Source organism: Thalia democratica, chromosome 7 (genome assembly GCF_965202585.1).
Source record: "Thalia democratica chromosome 7, ktThaDemo2.hap1.1, whole genome shotgun sequence".
Taxonomy (NCBI): Eukaryota; Metazoa; Chordata; class Thaliacea; order Salpida; family Salpidae; genus Thalia; species Thalia democratica.
Window position 1 is genome coordinate 43,439,454 of NC_139171.1, and position 12,635 is coordinate 43,452,088.

The 12,635-nt window shown below is 27.2% G+C and overlaps 1 protein-coding gene across 1 annotated transcript; it reads left to right on the forward strand.

The window, feature by feature from the left end:
• The first annotated feature begins 387 nt into the window (after positions 1-387).
• On the forward strand, positions 388-11,165 carry LOC145840862 (rRNA methyltransferase 3B, mitochondrial-like). Its single transcript, XM_082948203.1, has 5 exons — positions 388-806; positions 1,257-1,402; positions 8,364-8,487; positions 8,638-8,837; positions 10,772-11,165. The coding sequence occupies exons 1-5, from the start codon at positions 714-716 to the stop codon at positions 11,043-11,045; spliced, it is 837 nt and encodes a 278-aa protein (XP_082804329.1). The 5' UTR covers positions 388-713; the 3' UTR covers positions 11,046-11,165.
• The last annotated feature ends 1,470 nt before the right edge of the window (positions 11,166-12,635 follow it).

Below are 12,635 nucleotides of genomic sequence, written 5' to 3' on the forward strand. Positions count from 1 at the left end.
AAGTTACTTATTGAATTCAATGAGTTTGATTCTTTATATATGGAAAGTTAATTTAAATCTTGTTCAGCATAAAAAGCAACAAAACAAATTGTTCAAAATCAAGGTAGACACACTCGAATGGCCTTTTTTTTTCCTAGAAATTGTGTTATTAGTTTATAATAATTAACTTTATTGTAAAATGTATTGGTATATAAATTGTTTAACTAACCTTGCTGTCTTATTTTGTAGTTATGTTTATTAAGTTGTCATATATTTCAGTTACTGTGTTATTTTACTAAAAAACATAATCATAAAATTAGAAAGGTACATTTTTTAGTTAATAATTTACAAATGTGTATAAAAATACAAACTGTAGTTGTTACTTATGATGCTATTTTTAGACCAAAATGTTAGCTTGTATTATTAAGCTTAGTAAATGTCGTTTCTCGCACACCTCATTTTTCAATGGACGCAGAAAAGTTTCTAAAAAACTTACTGATAAAGAGTATGAAGTTTATTTACAGAATTATAAACAATTAGACACTAAAAGAAAAAATTCAAACAAGGCAAAAAAAAAACTTAAAAGGTATGATTCGTATAATAAAACTGCAAGTAAAGTTCATGATTTTCTTAAGGACCAAAACATAACTACTATAAATACTACCACTGCGCTGAATTTAACAAACTTGGTAACTAATCTATCCAAAGAAAGCTTTAGAAAATCGAATAAGCTAATGCTGTTAAGTGGAAACAAAAACATTAAAAAGGCATTAGAATTTAAAGATTTTGTAAAAACTCTTTATTTTTCTCATGAAAATAACTTGAAAGTTAGTTAAAGTTTCTAAAATATCAATACCTAAAAATGGTTGATAATTTGTTAATTTATTGGATAAAACTACTGTTCTCTTTTAATTGTTTCAGCTTAGATAAAATTATGTTAAAAAAATTTGAGTTTATGAAAAAGTAGCTACACTAAAAATTACAACTTTTATAACTTAGTAAACAATATGTTGAATATACTATAATTATTTTAACCTAAATAAATATATTTGAATAAATGAAGTAAAAGTTGTACTAATATGATTTTTTTTTCATTATTATATTTTTTATCTTTTTTTAAAGTGTCTTTATGAAATAATTCCTAAAAAATAAGTCAAAGTCTAAAGTCTGTTTATTAACTAAAAGTTTTTTGTTTTTTATTTAACATATATTCGTTTGACAATAAACTTCAATAATAATATATTTTGAATACTTAATGGCTTAATACTTTCCATTAGGCATTTCCTGTCGAAAAAATTGAAAATTTAAATTTAGTCTGTGTATCAAACCAAATAAGAAAAAAGATTAATCCCCTACTAAGTGACCCTGTGTTTGCTTTAACATCTTTACCTAGTACTAATATCAACAAACTAATAAGAAAAAGGTAAGTTAGCTTTCAATACATTTATTTCAATAAAACTTATATTTAATTTACATTTAAGTTTGTTTTATTAAAAGTATATTAGCTATTTAATTGACGTTGTTATGTTTTTAAGTTTTATATATGCTTGATATTCTGAGTTCTAAAAAAACTTCAACAAACATTGTTAACATATTTGTAATGTTTTTAAAATTGTATACTACTCATGCTATTATTACGTAGTATCTACTTTTGTTATTGTACTATGAGTTTGCTTCGAATAAAACACCTGGCTGAGGTAGCGTTTAGAACGCTGAAACGGCTGTTCCAGGCAAAAGTTCAAAAGTTTATTTTATGTTACTGTACTTAATATATATATAAGTACAGTATATTATATGTATATATAATTTATTGAAAAGTACGATTTAAAAAATACTGGTACATATGTTTCATAAGACTAGACGCCTTAATCATCTGCCAGTTGATTTAAAATAAAAAGCACTTTACTAAACACGGATGCAAAAGTTAAAGTTTTAAATTTTCGACTTTTTCCGCATTGCACAATTTACATCCGTTTTTTAAATTATAGTTATTTTTCGTTCTTGTTAATATTTCCACTGAATTTTAAAATTGACTTTGTAATTTTTTAGTTTCCAAATGTACTGCGATAATGTTGTCGTATTTTTATGTTTTTCGTGTTTGAAGCTGTACTTGTGCTTTGTGTAGCGATTCTTGAACGATAGTCCAGTCAAGCCAACATAAAACTTAGTCTGATTTTCAGTTATGATTGTCGCTTTATATATAATATTTTCCATTAGGCAACTTCCATTTACTGGGCATTCTTGTTTTTTGCAGTCACACATTTGCCTCTCTTTATTCGCTTCTCATTGTCCTGCGTGTCTAACATCTTTCGATTGTGTGCCATTATAAGTTGTTTCATGTTTGGCATGCAGGAATAGGACACTTTTAGTTTCTTCCTATTAAAAACTTTACAATATGGATGGTCTTCAGTAAAGTTTTTGTCCACAATCTCTAGGAAGCGCTTCCCAACCCGTGTTGCCACACTTCTTTACGGCAATTACAAAGTTTATCTTTTATGGTGCTTTTATCGTCTATATTGCTTTTGTTTAATATTTTGTTGTTGTGAGCTATTATTTTACTTCTGAAATTATTTGTGCAACTGTAAGATATTTTGATTGTGTTTCGGTTGAATATTTTATGGAATGGGTGGTTTTCGTCAAATGATGTAGTAATCAGGTTTAAGAATTGTTTGCCTATTTTTGAACTTATATTTAGACTGAATGGTGGGTTGAAATATATTATGTCTCTTTTTCTTTGTTTTTTATTTCTTTCTGGTAAAGTGGTCTTATCGTATTTTAAGGTGTTTTTATAATTGGCCGAATTTAATGCTTTTTGGTATTCATTTTTTACATTGCTGAAGGATTCTTCGTTATTAGATAGTTTTATTAGTCTTCTGTTTATTGTTTCGGGTGAACTAGAATTAAACAGAAGTCTAATAAAACTATCTAATAACGAAGAATCCTTCAGCAATGTAAAAAATGAATACCAAAAAGCATTAAATTCGGCCAATTATAAAAACACCTTAAAATACGATAAGACCACTTTACCAGAAAGAAATAAAAAACAAAGAAAAAGAGACATAATATATTTCAACCCACCATTCAGTCTAAATATAAGTTCAAAAATAGGCAAACAATTCTTAAACCTGATTACTACATCATTTGACGAAAACCACCCATTCCATAAAATATTCAACCGAAACACAATCAAAATATCTTACAGTTGCACAAATAATTTCAGAAGTAAAATAATAGCTCACAACAACAAAATATTAAACAAAAGCAATATAGACGATAAAAGCACCATAAAAGATAAACTTTGTAATTGCCGTAAAGAATCTTGCCCTTTAAATAACAAATGCCTAGTGTCAAATATAATTTATAAAGCAACAGTAACATCAAATAAAACAACAAAGCAGTATATAGGGTCGACAGGAAATACCTTTAAACAAAGATACAGAAACCACAAATCATCATTCAACAATATTAACAAAAGACACACAACAGAACTAGCGAATTACATATGGAACTTAAAAGATAACAATACAGACTACAAAATTAAATGGGAAATATTAAACAGGACAAAATTAAAATTCAATACTAAATTCGGCTGCAAACTTTGTAACTTAGAAAAAATAGAAATCGAAAAATCAGATAAGAACGTAACACTAAACAAGAAAAGCGAAAGACAAAACATATGCATCCATTATCAAAAATACTTTTTTAACAAAATTAAAACCAACTAAATATTAAAACAAAATAAAATCGAAGCGGCAAACACGAGTATTTTATAGCATTTTATAAAATTTTTCCCAACAGCCTAAAAAATTTTTCTAATAGCTTAAAACATTTTTCCCAAAATAACCTTTTTAAACTTTCCTAAAAAGCATAGAATAACATTTACAGCGTATTTCAAATTCAACTAATCGTACAATAAACTGTACCATTACTACGTCATAATTACTATAAAAAATTCTAAAATCGAAATTTCTGTTCACTATTATAATAAACAACAACTCACTGAAGATCACATGAAATTTTACATTTCAATGTGTGAAACAGCTGTTTGAATTATAGTTTTTATATAATTAAATAAATAAATATTAAGCTCCAATTTGATTTGTCGAGCACTATCGATCAGAACTTTGTATAAAACCTTTAATATATATATATATATATATATGTATACTGTTAAGTACTGTTCCACGAGGGTGAACCATGGTCGTAAAAGCATAACAAGAACAGCTTTGATGTACCAATGGGTGTAACGTTAAAATGCGTTAAATCCTGGAGATCCTGATAAGCTAAGCTTATTGGAATAAATACCTATTCTTAGAGCTTTTTGAGACTCCGTAGATCTGTTCTTAAATTTATTCGAGAGCAGTGAAACGCCGTTAGTTGAAATAAAGTTTTAGCACAAGAACATCTGTGGTATATATGTTATTAAAGGTTTTATACAAAGTTCTGATCGATAGTGCTCGACAAATCAAATTGGAGCTTAATATTTATTTATTTAATTATATAAAAACTATAATTCAAACAGCTGTTTCACACATTGAAATGTAAAATTTCATGTGATCGTCAGTAAGTTACAGTTTATTATAATAGTGAACAGAAATTTCGATTTTAGAATTTTTTATAATAGTTATGACTACTATTTATTTTTTAGAATTTCTAATTTTTTAATGTTTAAATTTTATATTTTTCTGCGTTGCATAATTTACATCCATTTTTTAAACTGTATTTGTTTTTGATCTTGTTAGTATTTCCTAGTAAATTTTAAAGTTAACTCTGTTATTTTTGAGTTTTCAAATATACTGTGATAAAATTGTCGCATTTCCATGTTTTTTAATGTTTAAAGTTGTACCTGTGTTTTGTTTAACGATCTTTGAATGTTAGTCCAGTAGAGCCAATATAAAACTTGGTTTGGTTTTCATTTTTCACGGTCGCTTTATAAATCAGATTTTCCGTTAAACATTAACCATTAACCAGACATTCTTGCTTTCTACAGTCACACATTTGATTCTCTTTCACTTGCGTGTCTAACATATTTTGATTGTGTGCCATTATAGTTGTCTTATGTTTTACATACAGGAATAGGAAACTTTTAGTGTCTTCCTGTTAAAAACTTTACTATATATGGATGGTCTTCAGTACAGTTTTTATCAATAATCTCTAGAAAGCGTTTCCCTTCCCGTGTTGCTAAAGTTTTGCAGAATGGAGTATTGAAGTATAGTATATTATTCTCCTTCTTTTCTTCTTCTTACTCTTCTTGTATTTTTGGCTACAGGCTAACTCGTGATCATATCCACTTTATTCTTCCTGGTAGTGTTGGGTTGTTTCCTTAAATATGCTTTGATTGCTAGAAATCTTTTGAAGGCAGTTATTTATATATATATATATATATATATATCTATAAATAATCAATTAGGAAAATTCAATTTTGAAATACAGAAAATTCGTTTCAAAAGAACAATAAAATTATTCTTAGTCATCAGCTGTAGGTTAAAAATGAATTGCAATTTGCTAAAAAATGATTCAAAAGTTATACAAAAATACAAAAAACACTATGACAATACTATTATGAATTGTACAGTACAAATATTCAATTCAAAAATTAATCTTCCATCTAAACGAGGTGTCGGTAGCTTTTTGTGACTTGAGGGCCAATTTTCTCAGAGAAAACTGCTCGCGGGCCCCAGTTTTTAGAAAAAAGTCTTCAAGGGCCTCAGTAATTTAAAAACAAACATAGTAATTAGTAGGAAAATACTATTTTAAACTTAAAATATAAAAAAATAAGCAATAAAATAGCACCTTTAAAGAGTATTTATTAAATCGAGAGCCTAATTGTAAGTTTTTATTGCAAAACCCGTTTTACTTTATGTTTTTAAAAAGTATTTTTTTGGCTAAAAATTACTTCGCAGGCCGCAGATTTTGATTTTGAGGGCCGCATTTGGTCTGCGGGCCGAAGTTTGCCTGATTTTAACAAACAACTTAAATTCTCAAAACTACATATAAATGATTTTTGTCCAAAATAGTTTAAAATTTATTGTATTTTAAGAGGATCTTTTTCGTATGTTGACAACACGATATTAATTTACTCCTCTTATGTTAGCACCCCTCTTTTTTCAACACATACACAACGGCCGTTGATACTTTTAAGCACAGCCTACAAACAGGGTTATTACTATCTGCTATTGGCTGTGCTCTTTTTATCACCGTATTTTTGAAATCGGATTTTCTTGATTAATTATTTAAAAGCCCTTCAAGTGAGCTCTGTGAAAAGTGATTTAGTATATATAATCACATAATCTTCTATATATATACATATTAAGGTCACAGGGGGGAGTCCACCTTGATGTTAAAATGTTGGTCTTATTTTATTGAATTTTATCTGAGCTATAAGAAATTTTTAACTGCTTAAAAAAATTTAAAGTAATTTTTGAGATATAACCAATCAAAGTTGGTGATCTCAATAGGTTCCTAATGGAAGGTGCAAAACAAAAATACGAAAAAATACTATTTCATTAAAAATCTATCTTCTTCAATTTCTAACCAATCTTTTTCAAATTTTCACAGAAAGTCTATTATTAAATTTTAAAAAGATTAAATGCTGCAATTTTTTAAGTTTTGAAAAATATAGTTTTTATTATAAAAAACCACCTATTTTTTGTTGTATTTTTTCATCTAAAATTTCTATTTTTAAAATCGCAACATTCAAAGTCTTTTAAACTATAAAAGGAACGCTTCCTGAAAGTTTGAGGTCGCTAGCTCAAAAAATGAAGGAAAAGATGGATTTTTAGTGATTTTGAAAATTTCTGAAACAATTAAACCCAAAAAATTTGCGGTCCATACGTTTGTATTGGAAACTTTTTACAAAAATTACAATATCTCAAAAGTTAAATAAGATTTTTAATTCTATAAAAACTGGCTTGTAGTTTGTACTTGAAGCTTTTATATAATAACCAATCTTATTTTTAGTAAACATTAATGTTGGATCCTCCTCCTCCCCCATACCCTTAAATTGAATTTGTTTTTTGTTTGTGCCAAAATTTCCCAGTTATTGCTAAAATCTTTATTTCTATCTTTAAAATCCCAAATATATTTCGAAAGCGTAGTTTTTAGTATGTATTTACTGTTGTTAAAAGAACATTTATGCTATGTGTTTTACTTTTAATTGGTAAAGCTGATGAGCCAACACACTGCTTACTTTTATCTGATGTAATTACCGTCGCTATATAGATAACATTTGTTAATAAACAATTACCATCCACCATGTTTTTATCTCAGCAATTGCATTGCTTTCGTTCCTCTGCCTTATCTTCTAATATTTGCTTTTATGAGACATTATCCGGCTCTTCATATTTGCCATGCACAAGTACGAAATTTTCAGCAGTTTGCTTTTGAAAATTTTGTGATACGGGTACTTTAGGCCTAAGTTTCGGCTATCACTTTCCTGGAACCGATTACCAATTTTTGTCTCTACCGACAGACAAATGGAGGCCTGAAGTACAGAATGTTTTTTCTTTTCCTTTTGGCCTTTTTATCGTTAACAGCGTTATTTTTAACAGCGTTTGTTACCTCCTTTAACTAATGCTTCCTGGTAGTGCTGTTTTGCTCTGTTAAAGATCTTTCATCCTTAGATTAAGTTGTCAACCTTTAATGATGGGCTTAGGTACTTGGTTTACAACATATCAAGGGTGGTTTGATGGGAGATTGACATATGTCGCTTGGAAATTTGGTTTTCTCTACTGTGCATAAGTGCCATTGCGAAGGTCTAGATCTACATCCAAAAAAACAATTCTTACAAGATTGTAATCTATAATTAGTTTTAAGTCGAGTTTTGAACACCTTTTTGAGCCTTTTCGAAAGCCGCTTAATAGTTGGACCTAACTTACTTTCTACGCTAAGCCATCGTATCTATAAATTCCAAACTTGTTCTGCTCAAAGATATTTTCCCTCTCAATTTCATATAGTATAAGCAACCCTACTAGTTCGCATACTTCTGCACCATGAAAACTTCCCTGCGATATATCAAAACCATCACCTATATCCTTCTTCGACCACGCACAATTATTATAAATAATGACTGATTTGCAGCAGTAAACTACAGTGAACTGTAATATACATATATCTATGTTATTGTAATAAACTGACTGAAGAGCTGTTTTGTCTAACAGAACAGTGAAACATATTGTATCAGTTAGACTTAGTGTATTATTGATATATATCTGTATCACATAATTAAAAAGTACATACTAGTTAATAAATAATGTTGTAATTAAAAATTACACTTAAAGTTTTTAACTTTCAAAATAATGTTTTTATTTTGGCGTAAGCAATGTTAAACAAAATTATAATAACTTTTTTTTATAGTATCAGTTTATGAACAATTAAATTTTTAGGTTGCTAAAACTTGAAAAAGCAAAAAAAAAGTTGCTTCCGGTAACTTTACTATGTTGTGACACAAAAAATGAAGTTGAGCTAGGAGAACTTGTAAAATCAGCCTCTTTACAAGGTTGTCAAAAGGTATTATGTTCCTGATTATTTTATATTAAAAGCACAAATAAATCAATTATGTTTTTTTTCTTTAGACATCAGGTATAATTAAAAAAAAATATTTTAACTTCTTTTTATTTTGATTTAATGATTAATATTTTATAATTGTGTCTAATTTAGGTTATAACAATGAGTCAATGTGCTGACAATTGGAGTCTTCAATGTATGAAAACTATGAATGACACTATTTTTGATATAGAAATCGTAACAAAAATTACATGGGCAATTCTAGAAGAAAAATTTAACTTTCGTAACTATACAATTATTTTTTTAAATTTAAGTAGAGATGGATTTGATTTAGAAAAGTCAGACGAAAACAGGTATTTGAAGAATTGAAATACATACTTAAAACTAATAAACTTTTCATTCATACAGTTTTAATTTAAATGTTTTTATATTTTGAAAACTTACAATTTAAACTAAAAAAAATATGTGTTAGTTTTAATGATAAGTAACAACTTTTAACTTGTTCTATTGTTTTAAAAGCTAGTTCACTTAAATATGATAGTTAATGAGGTAATGTACTAAATGAATAATTTATTTAGGGTGGCCATTAAACCTGAAATCCTGGAATTTCACAACTTATGCTAAAAAATCTGGAATTAGAAAAAAAAAGAGAACCTGGAACTTCGAACAAAATCACTAAAAAATGTGGAGTATTAAACAATTTTTACATGTTAAGTAGTAAAATTTTGATTTGACACAAAATATCTAACGTTGTAGATAAAGAAAATTGTCATTAATATTATTATTTTATTAAAAAACACATTTAAAATAGCTTTACATTATCTTTAAATGTTGAACAGGGTTCGTGCGCATCAGGCTAAATCAGTTTATTTTAAAAAGTTGAAACACATCAGGCTAAATCAGTTTTTTTATTTAAAATTTGAGAATCTCAGTTTTTCTCATTTCAAATGCTTGAAAATTTTTGATTAAAAAAAATTGAGAAATCTTTTTAAGATCAAATTGGGATGTGAATTTATTTCTAAATAAAAATTTTGTTATTAAAGACAAAACCAGTCACTATTTGTAAAAATAAATGCTTTTGCTGAATCTCTAAAAAAAAACCAAAAATCTTTATTATTTTGTTTTGAGTAGATTATATACGTCATAATTATGAAAATTCATAAAAAAAACAGTTTAAACATTACAGTTTAGTTCAACAACTTAGCTGTTCGTTTAAATTTGTGTACATCAGCTACGTTTTTCAGAGCTTGATTAGTTAAACTGTTTTAATTTCTAATTTAAAGGCTTTATACCAAATACTTTTTAGATTAAAACTCTTTACAGCTTATTCATATATTTTACTGTCTGTTTAAAGTTATTAGATATAATCACAACAATAAAACTTAGCTTTAAGATATAAGTACTAAGTTTTGTGGGAGTACAAATTTTAGGTACAATTCATTTTTCTATACAACAACAAAATGTTAAAGGTTTTTTTTTAATTCAAGTGTAAGCTTTTTAAATCTGATATGACATCAACAATCACTGTATTTATTTAGAGTTTAGGATTTATATTTAAGTATTAGTCAAAATACAATAATAAACATTTTTTACTTATTTTAATACTCGTGTGTAAGCATTTCATTTTGAATTATAATAAAACACGACAATGCACGTCGTTTTATTATAAATCTTCTGGTTATAATGCTTTTAATTAGTGCTTAACTAAATTGAAAAATTGTGTTTAGTAACATATATTAAATTTTTACACTAGTAATAGATTAGATATAACACTTATTTTAAAACTTATCACTGAATTTGTTATGTTAAGGGCATAGGGGTCAATCACCTTTTTCACAATTTAGTCTTATTTTATTGAGTTGTAACTAAGCTATGAGTTGCTTGTTACAGATTTTAAAGCTCAAAATATTTTTGAGATAAAGCTGATAGAAGTCGGAAACTACAATAGTACTAATCAAGGCCCCCAATACCTAAAATGACTTCTAAAGGGGATTTTCCTTACTTTGAAAAAATGTCAGGCTAAATGAAAAAAAAATCGCGCACGAACCCTGGTTGTAATGCTACTTAACACAGTTTTAAATCTTAAAATTAACTTCAAGATTTAAGACCCAAATACATACACTTTCAAAAACCTTGAATAAATTTATCAAAACCCAGTTGCCACCCTCTTAACTAAATACACTTAACAAAACTTTTAAATAACACTTTTGATAGCTATTTGCAAAAAAAACTTAAAATGATACTTGCTAAAAATTAAGTAATAAAATTAAATTGTTAAACTATAAAGGTTACACAAAGAACTCTCTGAAAGTTTGACGATGATGTCTGATGGTGTAAGTAACAAAACATCAATTGTTAAGATTAAGTCTTGTAAAGATATTCCATGGGAAAAATCGCAAAAGTACGTAATTGTCTTGTTTTCTACTGTAACGAGAAATCTGAAAGCTTTTGTTACAGAAAACAAGTTTAAAAGTGTTCTTCTAGTTAATTTAGAAGATAAGGATGCAAATACAGCTACGGACGATTTGTTGCATGAAGCTAAATCTAACTTACTAAAATAAAGTTTTCATTGAAAACATAGGAAATTTAATTTAAAGTATTCTACTATTAAGTCAAATAATGTTCTGTTTTGAAATATTTATTCCTGAGAACTTTTATGAAACATATTATTATTTAGTATAATAAAATACGTGTATTTCAAAATAATTGCATATTTTTATCAAGAAAATAAATTATTTTAATTAACAGATGTACTGTAAATAACTAAGTAACAAACAAAAAAGTCTAAGTTTTGTATAGAGGAGAAAATAAAATATGAATTTACTGTGATAAAAAGGTCACTAAATTAAGTTTTTATCAGGTTCAGGTCTAACTTTTAAACTTTAGGTAGCACAGTTTAAACTAGTAGAGTTATTAAAATAATTACTATTTAATAAAATAAAAAAAGTAAAGAAGCTTTATTAAATCAACTTTTGTTTAGCTCATCTCCGTTCAATGTTTTATTAAATTAAACCAGAATTTGCAAACTCAGGCCAAATTTTGCTCGCAACTAAACTTTTAGCTATAAAACTATAAAATCAACAAAAGTAAAGCTTTTTGTAAATAGTTCTAGTTACTCGATTGCTTTATATTTTATTTCACAATAGTTTTATTAAATTTTGAATCCATACTATTTTGCTTTCAAGTGAATTAACATAGCTTCAAAACTTACGGTGATCCATGATTTTTGTTTTATAACAGTTTCAGCTCGCGAAATACCTTTTAGAATAAATTTAAGCATTCTTTATAAAAGATTGCCGTTTCCTGAACTGCATAGACTCTAGAACAAGGGTAGGCAACAAGTGACCTGCTAGCCAACTGCGGCCCTTGAAGAGTAAATCTGCAGTCCGCAAGCATGTTTTTACTTATAATGTCATGCCGTCCGCAAAAATACTGATTTGGCTCATTAAACAGTTATATTTTAAGTTAATATTTTGTGGTTAAAATTTTGTACTTCAACTTTTTTTTTTTATACCCCCTGATGGAAAATATTTTACTTTTTTTACTGTTTAAACTAAAAAAAAAGTTAAAGACAGATTGTCAATTAACTAGTAAAAACCATTAATCTTTGATTTTGTAAGTTATTAGTTATTAAATAACTTTTGTTAATGTACATTTTTATAGTTTGCAATGTTAACTTAAGCTTTGCACAATAATTAAGTAAAAAGTTAATTTTATCACACTTAGTATTATGTTAAGTAATTAATCTATATGTAGCTCTTCATCAAATAAATTTTTATTCTATTTAATATTTTATTTCTAAAGAAAAACTAAATGGTGGTATTGAAAACTTTAGTAGGTCTTTTACATTTGTTAGAAACTTGCAAGTTTTTTTCCTAATATTTGTATCCTAAAGGTTGCCACACATTCAGGCTTGTGAAAAGTTACAATCTGTTCAGAGTCGTTTTTTATCTTAATCAATAAAAAAGTGTTAAAATTTATATTTTAACCTTATGTTTAAAATAGTCTTGCTATGCATCTAAAATTTTACTATAGGGTTGCCACACACTCTGGATAAATAGAACAGATTAACATAATAAGACCAGGACATTTCTGGATAGATCTGAAGTCAGCAGATACTGATGGCTCAGTATCTGCAAGACCCGTTAACT